Below are 23,921 nucleotides of genomic sequence, written 5' to 3'. Positions count from 1 at the left end.
CTACTAAACAGTAATTTACTGGTGGATACACATATTACAAAAAAATCTGCTGCTCTTTAATTTAGTCGATGTAAATTAATTCAATACTTTCAAACTCTAGCGAAGTGCATGGAACACATGTCCAATTAAAATAGTATGATAGCATGCATAAATCTGTAAATGATAAATTCATTTTAGAAAAATATTCAAGGAATGGCAGTGGAAGGACTTAAATGCTCAAAATTGGTTATTGTGTGTATATATATATATATATATATATATATATATATATATATATAAATATACACTGTATATACAGTATATTGTTGTGCCTAGCAACGGCACCTTTATTGTGTAGTATGTATCCGGTATGATTCACGCAGCACTGCGTGCTCATTGGCTGCGCTACTTGCTGACGTCATCAGGTTTCCCCCTCCTCGTCCCCTCGTCTCAATCCGCCTCTTGACGCGCGTGCGCGCTCTTCTTCCTTCCACGCCGACGTGAGCGAAACCCTCCGCCGCACACAAGAGCCGAGACGAGCCGGCGAGAGACGCCCCGCGCAGGTACAGCTGCTCCTTCTGACGTGGTCCCGTGAAATACCGGTTTCATTCACCGTTCTACGGGTCGTTAACGTCGTCCTCGCGCGGCTTCTCTGGTGTGCGTGTGTGTGTTTGTTTGAATTCAACGTGGTTACAGAGCGTGGACTTCGCGTCAGTGGCGTTTTTTTTTTTTTGGCCCGTTGTTGTTTACGAGTTCGAAGACTTGTCTTCGAACGTGCGGACTATTCGGTTGCGGATTCCCCGCTTTTCCTTCAAACGCGAGCGCGCCTCGGCCCGGGAAACGTCCGCCTCGCGCGACTCGGGTTCGAGTCCCGCCGCCCGCGTGCATCCGCGCTCCCGTGCCTGCGTCGACGTTGGTTAACAGCTGGTGGTCCTCGGCGGAGACCGCGGGAGCCCGACGACCCTCAGCGACGTGGCAATTGGGAGACGAGTTGGCTCGCGACCCCCGTGAAGCGGAGCACAGCGCGACATTGTTGCTGAATCGAGGGGCGTTTATTATTATACAGGTGGCCGGGTTTTTTTTATACTTGGTACTTCATCACGCTATCTGCTCAAAACTTCCTCCGAGACACAATGGATGATGCAACTGTCAAATAGTTCCAACGGAGTCCGGCGGGACCTTTTATTTACGTACAGAAAAACACGCATACGTTATTATTATTATTATTGATGGTACGTGATAGAATGTCAGGGAGAGCGGGCCGGTTGCGCCCTGAGTAGGAAAGGAGCAGGACAATTTCCCCTCAATAAACCGACAATTAAAAAAAGAAAGGTACTTCTTTGCATATGCATTGTTTAATTATTCTGCTATCTGATGCTTGAAAAGTAAAATCAAATCAGCTTATTGGTCATGGATAAACATAATGATTTTTTTTCTGTTTAGAAACCGAACATATTAATAATAGCATAATTAAGCTTAACCCCCAAACATGGCAGCCAGCAATTAAAATATGGGTGTGAATGTGTGTGTATAATATATATATATATATATATATATATATATATATATATATATTACACACACACACAAATTGTTTGTTTCAAATTCTCGGAAAACGTCCCAAAACCTTTTGTGTTTCCCTAATCAGAAGTTTCCAGAAGGAAACCGTGAGCAGTTCCAGATAACTGTTACAACAAGGATACATACGTACACATTTCTATTCCACAGGAGGAAAAAACAAATGAAAGAGAGAGCATTTTGAAGAGAACGGAACCCATCCCAGAAGTAGATACATGATATATTATTTATATATATATATACATACATACACACACATAAGCATTATTCTCTGACTGTTCTCTCTCTGTCTTTTCCCCTTCGTGTACATTTCACTGATCGTGTTGGCGCGACTGCGCTCTGAGTAACCCTCTGGTGCAGCGCGCTTCGGTAGGAAGTGGATGTGGTGGTTTCAATGTCGTGCCCTTGATATTCAAACCTATTTGAGTTATTTAACGGGGGGGAGACGTAGGGCTCACCGTGCGCCGCGTTTGCTGACTCGGTGGTGGGGTGAGATGCCGCCATCTTTGTGTCTCCAGATGTCTCGCTCGCTTCTAAAAACAGATTTATCGTTGTCCGTTGTTGTCGTCGTTGTTGTCTGGGGGACAACGCTTACTGATTACATCATTCCCCTCAGCTGAGAGACGACACCTGATGCGTCTGCCATCAGCTACTTCAGCTTGTCACAAACCGGTGACGTGTGAGGGATTGAAGTTCAGCTGCAACACTCTGGCACTGTAGTGCTACTGGTGACTGACCTTTTGCATTGTTTTGCTGCATACTCTCCATATTATAAATAGTATTAATTGGTGGGATTTGTGATTTCATAGTGTTTCTGTGGCAATGGGACTTTGTAGTCGCTGCTAGTTGGTGATAGGAACCGCTCCCGATGACACCTTTTAATCAGGGGACACATAACATGGTCCAGTTTTGTTTGGGTCGGGCCCCTGTAGAAGTGTCCGGGGCCGACCTTCCTGTTCCGGGAGCACTTCACCGACTCCCTGCTACCTGTGGAGGTCTGATCCAAGTCAACTGGTGGACTGCTGTAACTTCTTGGAGCGGTGAGCCCTAGTTGGTTCAGGGACCGTGGTGGAAAACAACATTCATTCAGGCTGGCTCTGGACCTAAATCAATGGTTCTGGTTTATTACAATTTCCATTACTTTTGGTCATCATTCCCGTCTTGGTTTAACGTTATTCATAATAATAGGGTATAGGGTAAGGCACATTGTAAACTAAGCCCCAGGTCAGACAAATTTGAGTTTTCCTCTTTTTTTCTTCCAGTTTTTACTTTGTTTAAATGTTTTAACTGTGTTTTTGCTGGCTCTGTGGCACTCTAAGATCTATTGATGAATAGTTTGTTATAAATAAAACATATTATTATTATTAAGTTCAAATAGAGCTGAGCAGTATTTTTTTTTCAACATCATCCTGGCTCAGTTTTGTCTTTGAGACTATGAGGGATTGTCCCGTTTTACCTGGAGGTGCTCCACTGCCGTGCCTTTAACGGTTTAACCTGCTGTAGAAGCAGCAACGGTTTCATTATTAACCGTCACTGGCTCTAATTTGAAATGTCCCAGCGAGTCATGACGGTGTGACAGCGTGGACAAATCCCATCTAAATGGATTTCAGCAACAAGCATAGGTCTTCTGCACCGAATCGCTCAAGCTTCTTTTGTAATTTGACACCCAACTCATTTAAAAGAAGCGTCGCTGTGTAATGTTGAGTCAAAAGGGTTGATCGGCGCATATGTCAGAATATAGATGACACCTATGTTTCCCTGCTTGAACTTTTCTTGTTGTCCGTTGGGTTGAGGATTGTTGGGGGCAACCCGTCGCTCGTCGACTGGAGACAGCCAGGGTAGGTGGGTTGAATCCCAGTACTCCCAACCGGAGAAAAGAAGTTCCACAACTGCCCACATGATTTCACTGATTCCCACAGGAGTCCGGCTGGTCAGGCTGTTCTGCAACTTACAATTATATTAATATTGCAATTTTCCTTTCTTTAGTTAATATTATTCATTGTTTGCCATTAAATGATTGGTCGAGCTTAATCCATAGAACCTGAAAAATGAGCATAGTCGTTTCCTAGACTTCACGTTAGTGTCCCATTACTTTATCTGCACGCTTGGTTTGCAGTAGAAGACGAGGCACAAAACACTAGACAAACATGATAGAAGCACCAAAGGGTTTAAATCGGTAAACCACCAACCAAGTAAAACAAATACAAGCGTCGATTCTATAGCATCTGTGTGTACTGTTGCTATTTTTTGTTGGCTTGATAGCACTTTGTCCAATACCATGTGACTATATACCTCCTGTCTGGAAGGAAAGTGCAGAAACTCACTGCACACAGAGTGGGAGTTGTCCTTTTAGGATGTTATCCTTTGTGACTCCGGGCTAAGCTGTGACTCGCCCAATCGGCCTGCTAGAACATTTAACAACTCGATGCAGAGTGTTTCTGTTGTTTAAAGATACGTTTCCAAACCAAGCACATTTCTTTCCGTTGTTCACAGATAAGTTGAGTTTGTGAGTCCACTTGATGTTCAAGTTCTCGACAAGTTAAAAAAACCCCATAACTGTGCAGTCTGGACCTTCAACTCGCATCCTTATCGGACCCCGGAAGGGACCTGCTGCCAACATGGAGGGCGTAGCAGCAGACCACCTGATCGACCTGGACCCGCCCTCTGACGCCCCAGCTCTCCGCATAGATGGAGGCCGACACCAGGACCGTGCTGCCATTTTCTCCCCAGAGCAGGCCCCCTCCGTGGGAGTCCACCAGCAGCCGTCACTGCCGGAGCCCACGGCACAAACCGAGCCCTGCCCCGCCCACCTCCACCCAAAGGACGGAGACGAAGACAGCGATGCTACGGAGTCGGCAGACAGCGAAAACGACATGGACTCGCCGTCCAACAGGAGGAGGTCGTCATCCTCGTCCTCTCACAGTGGCGAGGACACCGACAGTGAGACGGAGGAGAGGAGGCAGTTTATGAAGGCTTACGTGGAGAAGGTGTTTAACGGACGGTAAGGAAGAATTCTTGTTATATGTGGGCGATGTCTAACGTTTCACTCAGACGTGCCCAAACCATCTGGGTGTCTGAGGGACCTGGAACTCTTCTCAACGTGGGGCTACTTGGATCCAATAGGCTCTGATGTGTCAAACGAGGGGTTTAAAGTGCAAATCGGCCAATCGTGGCCGGACAATCCAGATATTCACAGTTTCTCTGCTGTGAGGTCTGTATACTAAAGCTTCTTTAGAGTTTCCACAAATACTAACCACACACTGGTCTATGACTTATGTGTGTTTTGCCTGGTATCACCATGTTTTATAGGCATAAATGAACAGTGATACCCCTCATTTATTTCTTAACCAGTAACATCTACTGATACTGATCAGAACACTCAAAGGTGTTTCCCTTTACCAGATTGCAGATATATATATAATATAATTATGATTGAAGCTTTCTGCTTGAAAATTATATTATCCTCCATCTATCCATCCATTTTCCTCTGCTGTTCCAGGGTTTGGGTCGCAGGCGGCCCAGACTTCCTCTAACCGCCAACAGTTTCCATCTCCTTCTGGGGGCGCTGGGAGATGTGATCCCTGAAGAGTGTCGGGGGTCTCCCAGGGCCTCCTACCCATCGGGCGCGACCGTAAAACCTCCAGTGGGAGGCGTCCATGAGGCATCCTAGTTAGTTAGTTGCCCAAACCCCCTCAGCTGTGGAGGAGTAACTCCTCACCTTTAAAGTTCCCTCCTGATGTCCGAGTCTCTAAGGCTGAAAATGCAAATGACTTTAGCTCTGCAAATGGACATACAAGATTTAACATTGATGGTTCAGTCTCGTCCGGCAAGGAACCACACTTTTGCTCAAATTTGTCTGGAGCCACCATTTGCAACCTGTCCTCTGTCCCCACCCTCTCAATCTTGCACAAGTGCTCAGTCGGTTGTTTTTGTTCAACCCATTTGTTTAGTCATTGCTCACTCTTCCAGGCTGTTTGGTCATCCGTCCTGCTTTGCGCTGTGTATTTACAACCAGATGCAACATGTCAGAGATTCCCATGACTCACTAGCATGTCGAGCAGAATACTTGATAAGAGATTTAATATGAGCAGGGTGAACTGTTGAAAGGGCATTTCTAAATAGCAGGGTACCTTTAATTCTTTTGTAATTTCATTTATCTATTTAGTTTTACTAACATTTGGTCATTTCTGAGTTCTCTGTCAGGTAATTTGCTATCCGTCACCCTTTGACCTCTTTACCATCTGGTAAATCTGACCACAGACCAATGTCTTAATCCATCTTGTCTAAAAAGAATGGATGTCTTGCCATGAGAACTGCGGAAATGTCTTTTTATTTAGAAAAACATCTCTCCCAATTACATGCGCGTGATAATTACCGCAGCCCTTAAGCCCACAGAGCTGGCGAAAATGAAACCTCTTTGCGTGTCGATCCAGGCTCTACGTTTCTCCACCCTGTTTTCACAGGAAGGACTTTGACCAGGAAGAGAAGGCTCGTTTCGGAGAGCTGTGCAGTGGGGAGAACGGTAAAGGCCGGGAGTGGTTTGCAAAATACGTCAGCGCACAGGTAAGCAAAAGGAAATGAAGAATTCCACATTCAACTGCCAAAGAATTACATGTTTTTGTTGCACCCCCTGCATACAGAAGTCCACTGTTTTCTTTTCTAATTTGTCCGGTTTTCTGTGTGTGTAACTTAGCCGATGGTTGTTGAGGTGTTTTAACTTTTTCAACTCTGTCCCGCTGTGTTCACAGCGCTGCCACTCTAAGTGTGTGAGCGAAGCCACCTTCTACAGACTGGTGCAGTCGTTTGCGGTGGTTCTGTTTGAGTGAGTCTGATGTGATAGTTGAGACATTTACAACATTGTTAATGTTCTTCTCAGTTCTTCCCCTAAAAAGAAAACAAAAAAAACTCTGCAAAACCACATAACTTAAAAGGGAGAAGATGCATGTTAAGGGGCTATTATTTAGTGTTTGATGAATCCCAATTTGAGGAATTCAATTAGGCAAGGCCAGTTTATTTGTATAGCGCTTTTCATACACAAGGCAGACTCAAAGTGCTTCACATCATAACATTTCATACGATAAAGTGAAATAAAATGCAGGAATTAAAAGACAATTAAAAACAGCAAATAAAATTATAAATTAAAATCTTATTTAAATTGTTTAATTAAAGGCACAGGTTAAAAGTGCAATGTAGGTCAAATTTAGCAGAAGGCGAAGCTGAACATAAAAGTTTTCAGTCTTGTTTTAAACGTGGTCAGAGTTTAAGTCTTAAATCTTCAGGAAGTTTATTCCAGCTGTTTGTTGCGTAGTAACTAAATGATGCTTTCCCATGATTTGTATTTACTCTGGGAATCACTAACAGATTGGTGTCAGAAGATCTTAGTGATCTTGAATTAAGTTCGAGAGAAATCCCTTATGCAGCATCACACTCGCTTTATGACACAGAGGGAGAAGAACTCAATGTGGCTTGCGTCTTTTACTGGATTACTACTGTTCCATGTTCTCATCCTTTGAGCGAGATTCCTTCAGTAAATTACATACGTTCCAGTAAAGTCATCATAGGATCCTCTTTTTAAGAAATTCTGTGTTCACAGATGTTACCAGATGGATGACTACAGCCCGGCCAAGAACCTCATGACTATGTGCTTCACGTATTACTACAGTGGTAAGGTCTTACTCAAACCTCATGTGCCATGTATTGGACTGACTTTTCTTTTCAAACTGGTTCACAATGAGCCTTTTATTGCACACATTTAAAAAAAACTTGCATCATTTTCCTCGCCCGGTGCTAATCGAGTGAGTGTTGCCACCACAGGTTGGTCCTGTGGTTTCTTTTTGCAGCAGCAAACGCGTATGCAATACCTTTTCAACATCCGCCTGCAGTCAATATTTTGACATAAAAGCTAGACCTGCACGGTATGCAACCCTGCACTGTGTTTGGTCGGAAGGGAAACGGTCTCTCGCACCGAATCCACATGACGTGAGACGTGAAGTTTACTTTGTTGTGTGAGAGTAGAAGTCTGAACGTTAAATCATCCGTTCAAATATGTCCGAATATCAGCTCAGTGTCAATAGTAACGAATTCACACGGTACGATTAGTACATGTATTTTATGTATTATGGTTTGAATATAATTGACTTTCTTCACAAAAATGCTTAAATTTCTAATGCACTCAAATAGTCATCTTTTTATAAAAATAAAGACAAAATCCATAAATAATAAATCACATCACAAAGCTTTTTGTTTTGTCGCCACATTTCTATTTCCTTTCATCAGAGACATCAAGTGGTGTTCTCATCTTTATCCCTCCTGTCATGCTTTAGTTATTAGGATCAGAAAGAGAGAACAGGCTAACAGGACATGCTGCAGCTACTTTCCCTTTTTTGTGAGCAAAATGTTATGCATTTTCAGATATGCATTAAAAATCAACCATCAATATACATATGCACATACACACATACCCATAGGCATACAAGGATATGCACCTATATATGCATACACACATGCACTCACACCCACTTGAACATATAAACAAAATACGCACGTAATGGTAAAACAAAAAACAAGTAATCTGATCTGATCTGCTATGGCCGGGGTTAGTGGACTTTTTTTCTGCTCCGCAGACACCTTTTTTTTTTTTTTTTTTTGCAATTACACACATCATACGTTTCCTGTAGTTCTTGTCCAGCCTTCCTTCGATATGATCTCCTGCCAAACATTTTCCCTCAGCCCTTTTGCCACGTTGGTCTCAGGCCTTCGCACATTCTAATTTGAATATTTTATATTATCCTGTAGAATATTGAGGCAGCGTGTGCGAGAAATTCTTCAGTCCGGTTGTTTTCCTTCTCTGCTCTTTTCAGTCCAAACACCTTCCCTATGCTGCTCCTCGGCTGTAAATACGTTCAGAAATCCGCTTTCTCCTGTAACTTAGATTTTCTTTTTACGGTTCTCAAATGATCTGAATATCCCATAGAATTGTTTTTTTTTCCTATACAAATGACAGGATTATTCCAAAGTGAGGAGTAGTCTTCTTTGTAACGAGAGATGCCGAGCATCTTGTGTGCCCTTGCCCATGTCCACTCAGAGTATTGTAAAATTAGACCTTTGTTTATGTGTTTTTGTGTAGAATGTCTATAACCTGTATGCTGCAGCTGGTATCCCTTCCATCTTTACCCACGTTGGTTTAGGTCCAGAATAATTCCCAAATATTTAAGCCATTTTGGGATCTATTTAAACGGAAATGTTTCCATCATTGCTCGACTACATCCTCTTGATATTGGCATGCATTCACATTTATACCAACCTGATGTTTTTTTGATTGTATTAAGCACAGTAGAATAGTTTTCAACCTAGCAAAGATCTTACTGCACATTAATCCAACTCACAGGTCTGTAATTTCCAGGATCAGTAGGGCCTTTATCTTTTTCACCAATGAAGGATATCAGTGATTCGTTGTATTTTGGTTGCTCTCCCAGTGAAAAGGATTATGATTCAGACAAAGTTAATCCTGATCTTTTGCTAAATACTAAGATCTGCTAGCATACGTTCCTGCCGCGCTGTATGTTAAATGCAGGCGTACTTATGAAGGTAATTCAAAGAATACGCCAAACATGTCAAACTAAAGATCTGATTGGCTGAAGACCATGACAATCAACCAATATGGTGCCCTAAGCTCTTTTTAAAACAAGATGCACTGGAAGCAGCGCTGTAGGCTCTAAGCAACAGAGGAAAACAGGAGCGGTGCAATAAGAAAACACTATAATAAATGGCAAATGGACTGTACTTGTGTAGCGCTTTTCTAGTCTTCCGACCAAGCGCTTTAACACTACATGACATCATTCACCCATTCACATTTGTGAATTGATCTTAATCCATTTCCAGAGCCGATGGACTCTGTTTTAAGGTTCGGCTCGCTCAGTTGCAGCCGGCTAAAATGAAAATAATCAATCATCAGACAGTCACTTAACATGTTGGAAGGTCAACTAGGTTCCCCGTTGAACCCAGATCGCCCATTTTTCTCACTTTGCTCTCGTTCAGGGAAGTCCCAGCCCTCTCCCTCTGAGTTACTGGATGGGAGTGGTCCTCCGGCTGGTCTGGACACGTACATCTACAAAGCGAACTCCTGGCTGTCCATGAAGAAGGATGCCGCTGAGCGCCTCCTCAAAACCACATCAAAGACGGACGCCAAAGGCTTCTTTGGAGGCAAGCTGAGAGGCTCCATGGCTCCCAAGACTGAGTGAGCGGATTCATCATCCTTTCGTTGACGTGGCCGTTCAGAGTGGTCATATCTTTGTCTTGGTCTTAACCCGTGTTCTCATTTCTAGGGAAGGGGAAAGCCCATTTGAGGCAAAGCCCAAGTCACCAGGTACGGTGCACCATAACTCTCTTGAACTGCAGTTATTGGAGTGCGCTTTAACGTGCTCCACTAAGGTTTTATAAAACGTGATTCAGCAACCTGCCACGTGTTCTCCATCCCAGTGTCTGAGGCATCAACGAAAAAGAAAGGAGAGAAGGTGTACCTATACACTCACCTGAAGCAGCAACCCATCTGGTAAGTTAAGGCAAACGGAACAGATGCAAAAGCTAAATCCTCGATTCTGTTCACCATCAAAGTGTGAAATTAACATTGCCTTTTGTTTGGTTTTTGTTGATATATAAATATTGATTAAAGCTTTTGCTGAACCTCCTAGAGGTGAAGATACCCTTCATTAAGTCCCACCCCCACTGCTAATCAGTCAAGCTGTCAGAGCAATGTTTCCATGGAGACCACACTCAAACTTTCCAGAAAAAATAAAGAAAAAATACATTTTGTAGACTAGACAGAAGGGTACAACAGGGTTCACTGAATAAGCAGACCACAATCCGAGTCCAAACCCGAGAAAGAGGAATAGAGCTGAAAAGTGGTTTGATAACTACAGATAAAGTCCCTGCACACACAAGTTATCTTTGTAGAAGGTCAGAATAATATAATATTGGGGATTTTTGATGATCACTTCCCCCGACTCCACCTGCAAGTGCATCACAGACTTCCCGTCTGACAGGAAGCAGCACGTGAAGCTGGGGAAACATGTCTCAGCCACTCTGCACCGGTTCCCCCCAAGGCGGCGTTCTTTCCCCTCTGCTCTTCTCCCTGTACACCAACAGCTGCACCACCAGTCCGTCAAGCTACCAAAGTTTGCGGATGACACCACCCTTATTGGACTGATGGGGATGAGTCCGCCTACAGGTGGGAGTCTGACCATCTGGTGTCGTGGTGCAGCCAAAATAACCTGGAGCTCAACGCTCTGAAGACAGTGGATATGGTTGTGGATTTCAGGAAGAATGGAGTTCCACCTTCCCCCATCACCCTGTGTGACTCCCCCGTCACTATTGTGGATTCCTTCCGTTTCCTGGGCTCCATCGTCACCCAGGACCTCAAGTGGGTGCTGAACATCAGCTCCATCACAAAGAAGGCTCAGCAGAGGTTGTTCTTCCTGAGGCAGCTGAAGAAATTCAACCTGCCAAAGACAATGATGGTCCACTTCTACACGGCCATCATGGAGTCCATCCTCTGCTCCTCCATCACCGTCTGGTACGCTGCAGCCACAGCCAAGGACAAGGGCAGGCTGCAGCGTCTCATCCGCTCTGCAGAGAGGGTGATCGGCTGCAATCTGCCGTCCCTGCAGGACTTGTTCGCTTCCAGGACCCTAAAGCGAGCTAAAAAGATGGCGGCCGACCCCTCTCACCCCGGACAAAAAATGTTTCATCAATCACAGATTTACGGACGCAGGAATGGAGAAGACGCGTGCGGCATATTTTTCACCCGCCGAGAAGCAACTAATAATGGAAACTTATAAAGAGTCTAAGTTATAAGTGAAGCATCTAATATGCAAAAAAACGGCAGCTGTAGTTAAACAGAGAAAAGGCCTGGCCGACAATCACGGACTGAATGCGGAATGATTGAAAAATATGTACTTACTAGGGAAGTTGTAGATAGTTTTAATTGCTGTATCTGTGTGCTGGTTTTACCGTAAAGTGCCTACCACGTAAAGCACTATGTAAATAGAGGGAGGGAATTAATGTTCCTCTGTTCCCCCCCCACCATCTGAACAACGGCAATAGTAGGGTTACGCCGGGCATACCTCTCCACCGGTCACTCCCTTCACACTCCACATGCAGATACACTTTCTGTCTGCTGGTGCACTTTATTTTTAATTTAAATTCCTCTTGCACTCTGTTGTCTCATGTCTTGTTGTCCCTTGTCTTACTGTCCGATGTAATGCACCAACCACCAAGTCAAATTCCTTGTATGTCTTAACATATTTTGGTAATAAATGTTCCTGAACTGAATTTAAAGTATGTTATAATGCACAGAGCAGTTTGACGTGTTTTTGTTGTAAACCACTGGAGAGGAATTGTATCATCGTCCTAGAAATGACCGGCCTCACATCTTTGGTGACTCTGCTTCCATGCTTTGCCTGGAGAAATGAGATGTGGCCGGTGTAACCAGGCTGATCATTTAATGATTTACTTTGCTTCCACTGGCTGACGTGTCCAGTGCTTGGTAAAGTAGGTTAGGCAAGTAACTTGTAACATGTCGTCCATTTTCTCCCCCAGGCACACGCTGAGATTTTGGAATGCTTCATTTTTTGATGCCGTCCATTGTGAGAGGAAGAAGAGGTCGCCAACCACGAGGTCAGTGTGGAAGGGAAACCTACAGGGTCACAGTGCTGCATTGTGAGGGAAAATGCCGCATGTTTCAAAATATGTATGTGTTCCAGGGTCACTACCTGTCAGACGAAAAATGTCTTGGATAAAGGTTGGAGATGCTGTAGCGATATAATCTTGACTGAAAGAACTTTATCCAAAGACAAATGTCCCAATGGTGTAGAGTATGTTTCAGCCTGATAAGCTTCTGATGTCCCACACCTCTACTCACCGGTTTTCTGTTTCCGGGGGGAACCGGTATTTAACTGGTCTAGTAAGTGTCTTTTAGAAGGCGTCAACCGTGGATATCATTGTAGTGTCAAGTTGAGGAAGTTGACAGCTGAAAGAAATGAGCTGTAACTGAGCCTGCTTGTTCTTGACCGGAGGTGACTCCTCAGAACCCCAATTTGAGTTTAATTTGACATGGATGTGGAGCAGGTTGTTCCTTGTAGCCAAGAAACTTTGAGAAAACATGGACTACGACAAAGATAATGTGTCAGACAAACTTTCCGTTAAAAAAGACAGACCCCTAAACTTTAGAAAATAAACTCCTTTTAAGATGAACCGTATTACATTACAGGTCATTTAGCTGACCTTTATCCAAAGCGACTTGCGTTGCATTTTTAACCCATGGGGTTTTATATTTTTGCCCGGGGAGCATTTAGGGGTAAGGTGTCTTGCTCAGGGACTCTTCGACATGGGACACGGAGCAGCCGGGGCTTGAACCGCCAACCTCGCGGTTCCCGGCGCTCCCTCTCTACACCTGCATTTAAAAAGCAAAATTGATCAAAAGTAGGGGATCTCACCCCTCCGTGCAAAGCCTTAAAGGACCTGTATTATGCGCTTATACTAAAAGTTGATATGGTTCTTAGTGGTCTGGGTGTGCCCTCAGCCATGGCGATGGTATTAGTGCAGGCCTTGCTGTTCTGTTTTGGAGAACTGAAAATGCAATTATCATGTCTGCTAGTCGGTGATGGGTCAGCTGCTTATTGTCGGGCTGGAAAAAGAAAGCTCTACCTGCTGCTTTGCTCACGACAACAGGATTTATCAACAATTCATTTTAGCAAATGTGGGAAATGAGAGAAGCTCATGACCGTTATCTGTGGCTGTAGTGGGAGGTTGGAAGAGCACATGTTGTTGGTGTTTTCTGCTACCAGCACACCGCTGAGGTCAATGCAGCTGTCCAGGAGAGATTCAATTAGATTTTCAATTGATTTCATTTTGAATGGCCCAAAATTACAAATTAGCCTCAGAGGGCTTTACAGTCGGTACACCTAAAACATCCTTTGTCACGAAACCAGTGTTTCAGGGCCTCCATTAGTCCATACAGAGGTTGCCCTCCCCCGTATGGACTATTAAAGTGCTTTCCAGAGCCTTATCAAATACACATGGGGGGATCCTGGATTTAGTTTATAAAGACCAAACCTGTTTGGTATCCGGACAATTATTGACAACATAAACTCTGCAGACACCACTGATTCTTTGACTGAAGGACAACCATGTTTGGTCAAGACTGTGGCTTGTCTCACTCACTCACTCGTACAGCGAGGGAGAACACCGGGTCGTCTTATTGCAGGTCAACTCAGCTGTTGAGCCCTTGCTGTGCAGGTTGAGTGGTCGACTCTCACATATGCTCCTCACGTCTTGATCGTCCTCATATAGTATCTACTTATGCACCCCTCAAAAGGGATGTTCATTGATTGCAGAGTGCTTCGTCCTTCATGAAAAGGCCTCGTCTGCGCATGTGAGCTGGGATGGGGGTGACAGTGGAGGGATCGGGCCTGGTGGACTTGTGGACAGAGGGGCTGAAAGTTTCAGACCTTCATCCTGAGCTTTGTTTTGTTGCCAGGTTGAACGTCTTTTTGTTCAGCGCCCTCGTCTGGTCCGCACCGTTTGCTGTTAAAGACGCGGTTTCAGGGTCTTGGGAAGGTTTTTGTCAAAAAACCGACTTTGAAAACCCAAACCCTGTCCTCTTCCCTTCTCTTCCTCTCTTTTCATCTTCACCGGTCTGCCAGCTGCTGCTGCTGCCGTCCTCCCTCTATCTGCATGTTGACCTTAACCCATGTCTCCTTGTTCTTGCTGCCGGGCAGGGGAACGCAGGATGGAGAAAAAGACGAGAGGTCTGTCCTTCTATGTGTGCACCGCCCTAAAAGATAAACTAAACTAAGGTGAATCCGGGTGGAGAGGAGACAAAGGGCAGATGCTTTGAAGTTGTATCTGAAGGAGACAGACGATTAGCGAGTAAATTTATGTTTCTGTCTTGTACGAAAAAACAGCATTAGGTTACGCGATGCATTGGAATAATATGTGTATACTATACATACTATGTGCATTTAATCCTTGTTAAGAGGACAAGGAGAAACTCCTAAGCTTTTTGACAAAAGTACAGGCGAAGCACGCTGTGTGTTCCTTCGATTTAGGGAAAGCTTTCTTCAGAATAAAACCATCACAACATTGAAACTGTAAATATTGGAGCTTCAAACATTAACTTAGTTAGAAAATATTGAAATACAATGGAAATTCTATTTTAATGAAATATCATAATACAAAACCCGTATTTAAATATCAAAATACAATTTAGATACTTTAAAGATGAAACAAGAATCAAAACAAACAAGTGAATTTGCTAATTAAATCTTGTACCGTATTTTCTAAATATTTTACAGGAAATGTTTATTGATAAATTCTTTGCTTTTAAAACTGTCAAAGGATTTGATTATAATCCAGCTATGATTAATAATCAAGCACCAATTATGGTCTTAGCTCCACAGTTGCCCCAATGACCTCAAAATGATACAACAAATCTAAGAACTGCTACTCTCCTCTTCACATCATACGGCCCATTCACCATGTGTGTGCAAACACATGGGGGACACCCGAAGGTCCTGACTGGGCCTCTCTGAGCCAAACGGGTCAGCTAACATTTCCTCACCCGTAGACCGAGTTGTGTTTTATTTCCCCACCAAATGAATATTCCCTTTGTAGCTTTGGTCTTCACTTCCTGAGAAGTTATCCTTACTGGAGTCTGCTGCTCGGTTCTGGGCAGGTTCCCTACATTTGGTTTGATTAGACATGAATAGTCATTTGCCCCTCATGTTGTAGATGAATGCAGCTTCAAGGCCTCGAATCTTTTAAAACTGTATTTTACATTAAGAACCCTCCATCTCTAAAGAGATGAAAGCAGAGGATCCAGATGGGATCAAATACGGAGTCCCTAAACATTTCCTTACAGGTGGTTTTAAGGTAGATATTTTATGTATAGTAAGAAAGTGACTCTGGTAATTATTTAGATTTAATTTGTGGCAGAAATACAGTACATGAACATCCTCCCTGAACCCAATTTATTTTCGTTCTGTTGGTGAATTGTTGGTGACGCTTTTCATCCATTTGTTAATAATGATTCTTTGTGAATTAATCATTTGTTGTTTTATTATTTTGCTGCTGGCTGGCTAATGTGTTTTTTGTGTTTTACATTGACTGGAAATTCAGTTTTTGCTCAAGAGCAGAATATTAGAATAACAGAACTTCTGACTGCTGCTAAAAGTCAAACGGAGACTGACTGACTGACTGACTGACTGTCTGTGCCGCAGGGAGAAGTGGTGTCACATGACCCAGGAGGAAAGGGACGACAGCTCCAAAATGGATGAGAACATCGCCTTCGGCCAGCTGGGGTGAGGAAGCTGCCACACGGATACAGCTTGTAGAAAAACACAACCACATTAGTTGAGAATACATTCTCAGACCGGATATCACATTATGGTGGACTGATTGATACTATTAATGCTACTTTAAATTATTTAAAAATGTTTAAACATGACTAAGTGCATGACTTAAGTGCATAAATAAAATATTATTATGTTATGTATAGATTTTGTAAGTGAGGTTTGGGCTGATTTTGACCATTGCCATATTGGTTTCTGTTCAGTTTATGATGGAAATGTGTAAGTCTGTTATTCAATGTAACAAATGACTGACAGAAATGGGGGACAGATTATTTTGCAAAATTCGGAAGGTTTCTAAACCGTGCAATTCACTGTCAATATGCTAAAGCCATATTATCGTTTTTTCTTTTTTTTGACTCAAATTCTTACTCGACTGACGTTTATTAAATGATACTTGCAAGTACGAGCGGAGTGGAAACACAAATAAGTCATCCGCCAAGTTGCTGCTTAGAGGTCTGCGTCTCAGCCTCTGAATTATATGAGATCACACACTCACACACACACACAAGTTGTGCGTTACGGTGGAAAGTCTGCATCTAATACTCCGAAGGTAAGGCATATACACACAAGTCCTGCATCAAGGCTTCTCCGCTGTGAGGCGAGAAGTGTGTGTGTGTGTCCTGTTGATAACATCAGCATCAACGCGTCTAAACATCGGCCCTCGTATAGATGAATCCTAAGTGAATAGATTGAGCAGAATATGAAGACAAGAATCAATGAGTAAGTGGCGTTAAATTGTTTATTATTGGCCCACGCTGTAAACCCTGGCTCTGCAAGCGCATGTCAATGTGCCCTTGAGCAAGACGCCTTTGCTGTATGTGAATGCTGGTTGCTGACGGGCAGGTGGTGCTGTGTATGGTAGTATGAATGGGTGAATGATCACATGTAGGGTTAAAGAGCTGTGGTCAGAAGACTAGAAAGGTGCTGTAAAAGTACCATTTATTGGTTTGGTTTTTGTTGTTGTAAATGGTTAATGACAAAATTCCCATTTGTACTAATTTGCATTGTGTTTTCAGGACATTCACTCACAACATGCTGGCGTTTGGGCTCAGTAAGAAGCTTTGCAATGACTTCCTGAGGAAGCAGGCAATCATTGGGAACCTGCATGAAGGTAACGCATTAAACACACACACACTCCTCTCAGCCCATTCGTTCATTTGATATGCTTCACACGACCTCGTAGCTCCCTGTTCAGCTGCCTGTTACGGATCTGTTTGTTTCCCCTTCGCAGAACAGTACAAGCTTCTGAGTGACCACATAGAGAAAATGGCGGCAGAGTGAGTTCGCCACGTTTCGAGGTCGCCATCAGACCGACATCAGCCATTTCTTCTCAATGGATGACGATGTGACTGACCGCCTGTTTGACTGCATTTGTGTGGTGCGCTGCTGAGAAACAACAACAACAACGACCAACTGCACTGTTCCATACTTGTAGCAAACCCCGTTTATCCAACGTGGTGGTGCTCCTCTGCACCGGGTCATGTGATCGGCACTAATAATACATCATCAGCTGGTGTCCGTGACCAGAGGCAGCTCCTCGGTGTGCCACAAGATCTCCACGTGGTGCGTACGGGATCTACCCGTGATGCTGTTCTTCTCAGCAATCCCTTGGCGGCCGCATTTTATTCCATGTTGGCGAAGCCCGTTCCAACAGCGTCTGGTGAAAGACTGTCCTACGCATCAAACCGTGGTTCAAACCAGACTATGATGACTTGGGGGGCTTTATGTGTTATTTGGGAGATAAGCAGGCTGACTGAAAGATTTCTGTGATGCTGTAGTATCCTATTGGGCAATACAAAGCTCCAGACGTGTGTAACATAAGACATTATCTCTGGCATTTAACATTCAGAAGCAACATCCAGCCTCTTATTGCCCGAATTGGTTTTACAGGAATTCTCTTGAAGCTACAGCCAGGAGATATTTTGTTGGCTTTGCATAAAACCTTTTTAAACAGGGAAACTGCTAGACTGGCTCTACCCAAAGGTCTCCGAAAGGTTTGAACAAGTGAGCTTCAGTGGTGCGTGGTCTGGCCTACGCAGGCCCAGGGGCCCTCAGGGCCCCTCGAAAGGACCATTGAGAAACATCCAGTAACAATGAAAGGAGCCTTAACTGTTGCTGAGGCCAAACAACCATACAGTGTGTTGCCCAGTCGCGCGTACGGCCATGTTTTTAGGTGCACATCCTACCGCTGCCGACTCTTGCTTCCAGTCTTTAATGCTGCTCGTTCTTCTCGTTCTCTCTGAAAGAACAAAAAGCCGTCTTCTGTCAATCACATTTACTCACGGCACGCGTTCAAAGCGTAGCGGCGATCCTGTTTATGTTCTTCAATCAGACTTCGGGAATCGAAATATTTATCCGTCCCAAGTGCCTGCGGAACTCTCTATTGACCCGCCGAACACTAATAATGGAGAGTCTGATCATTCTCACTCGTTCCCTGCATGAAGGGAGAACAATAACGTTGGCACGGGAATGCCGTCCATAGTCTTGTGTTTTCAGACGCCTTGATAGCGGTAGTATTTTCCTTTTTAGTGGAGCTGTAACGCCAGATGCATAGCTGACACGGTTCCTATCCTGCTGCATGTATATATCCATGTAGCGTGTGCGAAATGCATCCGGCTAAAGTGAAATGAGTGATCTCCTCATTGTGTTACTTCCCCCGGCCGCTGGGGGGAGCCTCGCGTTATCGTTCAAAGGGCTGAGAGAAGTCAAACCGTCCTGTTTAGCTTTAATCTAGAACCTTGATTAATGAGGCTTTTTCAACGGGGGACTTCTACACACGAATGCTGGGACGGTGCACTTTCTGGCAGGTGGAATCCAATTTAAGTTCCATAATGTATTTGAATGTGTTGTGGTTTCACCTTGTAAATACTGTACGTATTCCTCTGTGTTGTAGGACTTGATTATGTGCCGCTGCTTTTTTTGACTGTCATATCCATGAGGAACATAAAGGTCTGACGATACGTCCTCTCGGGTGCCCCTTCGTGGTAAGCTTTACCTGATGTGACCCATGACCTTGTTGCCACTGTAAAACGTTGAATATGCTCCTGGGTTGATTAAAGTATTGACCTGTGTATCGTACATGTACTACATTTAGTCTCAGAAACTCTGCACTGCAATCTCCTGAATCATGTTCTAGTGATGCCTTTTATATTTGTTCTGCGTGGATGGTGCACGCTCTGTCTCCAGCACCTCTGTTGGTAGATGTTCTCCATATCCTGGATGAAAAGACCACGTCATTAATAAAGGTCACGGAGTCCTTCAGAATTGTTACTCAGTATTGTTACTCTATTGTTCCGTGGAAGCCAAATTGACCAAAAACCAACTGAGATCAGCTACTGATGGTTAAACGTTTAGCGCCGTGGGCGTTTCTCACGGAGTGGCTCACTCCCACTTCTCTAGTGATGGAGTTGTCATCCTTAGCCAAATGCCACAAATATGTAATTGCCAAAAATGTGTAACACAAGTTGCTGAAATGTCATGAATGCATTTCACTTTTTGGGAAGTTTCTTGGATCTGTGTTACAGGCGTACCTAAAATAGGCATTCGAATTGTGTTTTTTTTGACGTTATGGAAGAGAATGTATGAAATATCAACAAAAGAAGTGTGTGTGTGTGTGTGTGTGTGTGTAATAGTGCTATACTATTATGAAGCAATGTTACTATATTGATTATTGATCCTTGGAAGATGATTTTTCAGCAGCAAAGACCGAAGAAAACCCTTTAAATAAACTGCCTACCTATGCCTTGATGCGTGCGTGTCTGCCTGTGTGCGTGTGTACATGTCTGAGTGGATGTGAGCCTGTGATTGGGCGTCTTTGTACCAGTCCAATGTGCTGCCCACACTCTGCCATGTCCAAACAAACAGCGGTCACACTTGCTGCTCTCGGATTGGACGGCAGCTAATGAGCTGTGAAAGGCCAGTCAGCAGTGTCACACCATGAGCACCCTCCTCCACGTAATCAGTACCAGACCTCAACACAACCACACACACAACACAGCTGTGCGACATGGTGGTCACTGGCGTGCGTGCCTGAGCGCTTCTGAGGTGAAAACCATAAAGGAGGGCAAATTAAATGACAAATTAATATGTCTATGGTTAAATTGGTTTCCAGGCAAAAAAATAAATAAACAAATGAACAAATATGATGATCATTTTCAATACCAGTAGGATGGCTGGTGTCACATTAGGGGGTCGACATGACGCTAGTGCCCCGGCTGCTCCATGTTCCATGTCGAAGTGTCCCTGAGCAAGGCACCTAACCCCTAATTGCTCCCCGGGCGAAAATGTAAAAGCCATGGGTTAAAAATGCAATGTTAGTCGCTTTGGATGATAGCGTCTGCTAAATGACCTGTAATGTAATATTTTCAGAAAACCTTGTAAAAGATAACCCAAGATGGTTTGCTGCTCTGTTGCATTGGTGGGGGGGGGAATCCAACAAGTTTTTCCACTGTGCGATATGTTTGTTATTCCTTGATTTCCAGGTCACAAGGATACTTTTCTTTGTGATAGTTAGGGCCAGGAGGAGTAATCTTTTAGTTTGTTTTGCACAGGTTTGTTGTTGAAATGTCTCCTAGTGAGTGCGAGACATAATGGGACGAGGCCGCCCAGGAAAACCGATAATGACCCAGTTATTTTTACCCAAAAGTGTTGAACTGGTGTGGAGTGCCAAGTGGCATGAATGTAGCTATCTGGACTTTTTGGTGCAGTGTGCATAAATGATAAACTGTATTGATTGCAAATATGCATTTCTAGTCATGAAGCAGATGTCATTGCAAAGTTGAGTCCAAAAGTCAGGATGGTGCATATGTCTCACTCCCATTTTCTTGATGGTAAGGATGCTGTGGTAATTAAAGCTGGTGGTGCAAGGTAATAGGAGCAATATTTTTGTGATTTTGTGGCCATGTACTGTACTCTTCGGGAGTATAGTGGAGTGATGTTTAGAGTGAAAAGTTCTAACAACCTTGAGGAAATATAGTATTCCTAAATACATGATGGCACCAGTGCAAAAAGGGAGAGGTGGTGTATTGGCTGCCCCATCCCAACTATTACGGTCTTAATGCAGGGATTCCCAAAGTATGGTGCGGGCACCCCTTGGGGTGCGCGAGAGGAAACATGTAATGGTGGTCAAATGGAGTAATCATTCAAAGATTCAGGCACATTTAATTTAAACATCATAATCGGTATGAGTGAGATCCTCTGTCTTAGTACCCTACCCCAAAAGAAAAAAACTTTTGCCACTCTCACTATCAGAATAGACCAGATTTGACAGATGTTCTGTGTACAGAATGAACAATATGATCAATGCATATGACAAGTTATACAAGTATTGGTAGTGGTAAGCGGAATAATATTGGACAAATTCCAATAGCAGCAGTGGATATAGTAGATTAAGCTGGATAACTCATTTGAAAGCCTGGTTCTCAGTCTTTCGCAACCAACCTGCCGGTTCTCTTTGTAACAGTTTACAGGGCCCAAGGTCCTTATTGGACCTTAAAACTGACACGGTAATTATAGTGGGTGATTTTAACATTCATGTGGATGTCGACAACGACAGCCTTGGTACTGCATTCCTTTCATTGTTAGATTCAATTGGTTTCTGACAGAGTGTAAATAAACCAACTCATTGTTTTGACCACACCCTCGACTTGGTTCTTGTGTATGGGATTGGGATAGAACATTTAACAATCTTTCCACAGAACCCTTTCTTGTCAGACCATTATCTGATAACCTAGTAAATGCTGCTACAGGCTCTTTGAGAGTGGCGCTGGACGCTATTGCTCCTTTGGAAAGAAGAATGGCTACAAGAAGGAAGTTTGCTCCTTGGTATAACCCTCAAACCCGGGAACTTAAAGCAAACTGTGAGGAAACTTGAACGGTTATGGCGTTCCAACAAATCAGGCTCTCCGTAACGCAAGAGCATCTTTTTACTCATCATTAATAGAGAAAAATAAAAACAACTCCAGGGGCCTCTTCAGCGCTGTAGCCAGACTGACAGAGAGTCACAGCTTTGTCGAGCCGTGTGTTCCTTTGGACCTCAACGATTTAGTGAATTTCTTTAATGATAAGATTCTGACTATGAAAGAGAAAATTGATGGTCTCCTGCCTTCAACCAGAGCCGACCCATTCTCGGATTTAAGAATCTTGGATGCAGCAGTGGGCCCTGATACCTACTTGGATGGCTTCTTGTCCATCAACCTTGATCAACTGACTTATACAATTTCGAAGTCTAAATCTTCTACTTTCGACTCCGACTCCGATGCTTAATGAAGTTTTTCCTTTAGTTAGCACGTCGTTACTCAATATTATGAATCTGTCTTTGTTGACAGGACACGTACCACAGTCCTTTAAGGTAGCTGTAATTAAACCCCTGACTCCTGCCGTGGCCCTGCGGACACCTGCTGCTGCCATCATCATCATTATTTTAAATATTCATCATATTACTATTACTGTCATCATAAACCAACATGACCCTTTCCTAAAGTCTCTGTGCTCTCCCTCCCTACAGGCTTCTGCGGTGGTTCTATCTGATGGTGGTTGTCTCTGCAGTGATCCTGCTGTTCACCTGGCTTACTACTCACAGTTATTTGAATCATTTCTCTTATAGGAATTTAATATATTGTACATATTTTCCATTGTTCATTCTGTACACATGACATCTATTGTAGTCTGTCCAGGGAGAGGAATCTCCCCCCTGACCTTCTCCCTAAGGTTTCTTTCCCTTTTTTCCCCGCGGAAGGGTTTTCATTTTTTGGGGAGTTTTTCCTTTGCCGTTCGGGACAGAGGATGTCGCATGTGGACAGACTGTAAAGCCCTCTGAGGCAAGTTAAAAAATAAAATGAATTGCATTAGATTAAGAATGATAACCAAGGTAAGTAATGGTGTCAGCAATAATAATGTGACTACTACAAATCATGTTACTAGCAGTGGATGTCGGGCAGGACCACTGCAGGAACAACCATCATCAGATGCAACCACCATCAAGTAGAACCACCATCAGATATAATCATCATCAGATATAACCAGAAGAATCAAAGTCAGCAACGTCGGTTTATGGTGACAGTAATAGTCATGTGACCGATAATAATGATAGTAGCAGCAGGTGTCAGCTAGCCCGCGGCAGGAGGCAGGACCAGGGTCCAGAACGGAACTACAATCTACGGAGACCTGCGAGGCGAGAAAGCACAAAAAAGTCCAGGAAAGCAGCACAAAGACACTGTGGACGAAGCAGAGTTAGTGATGTGCATCAAAGGGAGATGGAGTCATACAGAAGGAGAGAGGCCTCTTTATTCGTAGTGGCAAGGGACATTTGTGCACGCACAAACATACACAAAGTCAATGATATTTGTGGCAGAGCTGCTGAGAGCCCCACACATGGGCTTCAGTGATGTGTTTTACAGTAGACACACATTGCCATTCTACAAGCCTCTTTACTTACAAATGCGTTCACAGTCACAATAACACATTAATTTGCATACGACTGCCGCTGTGCAGTATACGTGAAGTGGTTTGTTTTGCTTGGACGTCCAAATGAAGTGTGTGTGTGTTTGCATATGTGTGTCCCGTTGCAACATAATTCTTACGCATAGTGTGTGTGCGTGTGTTTCGGTAGGGGGGGGCGCACCTCAGCGAGATGGTGATGCAGCTCCACTTCCTCCTGGATTAAGTGTTAAAGTCAGAGTCAGGGTGGTCCCAGTCTGGGGGTGGTAATCCTGCTGCTGTGTACAAGTCCTCCTGCCAGTATCCGTATATACACACACACACACACACATATATACATATACACACAAGCCTCATGGGACCGTGGGTATTTATTTACAGTTCATGAAAGCAAAGCTGTAGAAATGTTGAAAAGTTTGAGGGGAGAAGGATTTTTCGTTAGTAAAGCCCTGAATGACGCCATCGTCTGAAGGGTTTGAAACACTGTCTGCAGCCAACGCATGTTTATCATGAAATAAA

The 23,921-nt window shown here is 43.7% G+C and overlaps 1 protein-coding gene across 3 annotated transcripts; it reads left to right on the top strand.

The window, feature by feature from the left end:
• The first annotated feature begins 390 nt into the window (after window positions 1-390).
• LOC144382951 (uncharacterized protein KIAA0513-like) lies at window positions 391-19,707 on the top strand. Of its 3 annotated transcripts, none has more exons than XM_078097260.1 (13): window positions 444-542; window positions 4,051-4,558; window positions 6,021-6,120; window positions 6,306-6,379; window positions 7,151-7,221; window positions 9,595-9,793; window positions 9,882-9,922; window positions 10,036-10,108; window positions 12,154-12,231; window positions 14,334-14,363; window positions 15,834-15,914; window positions 16,982-17,076; window positions 17,197-19,707. In XM_078097260.1, the coding sequence occupies exons 2-13, from the start codon at window positions 4,176-4,178 to the stop codon at window positions 17,244-17,246; spliced, it is 1,275 nt and encodes a 424-aa protein (XP_077953386.1). In that variant the 5' UTR covers window positions 444-542; window positions 4,051-4,175; the 3' UTR covers window positions 17,247-19,707. The 3 variants fall into 3 exon arrangements, with proteins under 3 accessions (XP_077953387.1, XP_077953386.1, XP_077953388.1); XM_078097262.1 differs by having other exon boundaries at window positions 449-542; window positions 4,122-4,558; XM_078097261.1 differs by lacking the exon at window positions 14,334-14,363 and having other exon boundaries at window positions 391-542.
• The last annotated feature ends 4,214 nt before the right edge of the window (window positions 19,708-23,921 follow it).

Source organism: Gasterosteus aculeatus, chromosome Y (genome assembly GCF_964276395.1).
Source record: "Gasterosteus aculeatus chromosome Y, fGasAcu3.hap1.1, whole genome shotgun sequence".
Classification (NCBI taxonomy): Eukaryota; Metazoa; Chordata; class Actinopteri; order Perciformes; family Gasterosteidae; genus Gasterosteus; species Gasterosteus aculeatus.
The sequence above is the reverse complement of the archived record's forward strand: the minus strand, read 5'-3'. Positions and strand labels throughout refer to the sequence as shown.

Excerpts from the sequence above, each read along its gene's own strand:
- LOC144382951 (XM_078097260.1), top strand. The coding sequence starts at position 4,176 with ATGGAGGGCGTAGCAGCAGACCACCTGATCGACCTGGACCCGCCCTCT. Across the intron at positions 9,794-9,881 it reads TCCATGGCTCCCAAGACTGA|GGAAGGGGAAAGCCCATTTG; the intron begins GTGAGCGGATTC and ends TCTCATTTCTAG. Across the intron at positions 10,109-12,153 it reads CTGAAGCAGCAACCCATCTG|GCACACGCTGAGATTTTGGA; the intron begins GTAAGTTAAGGC and ends TTTCTCCCCCAG.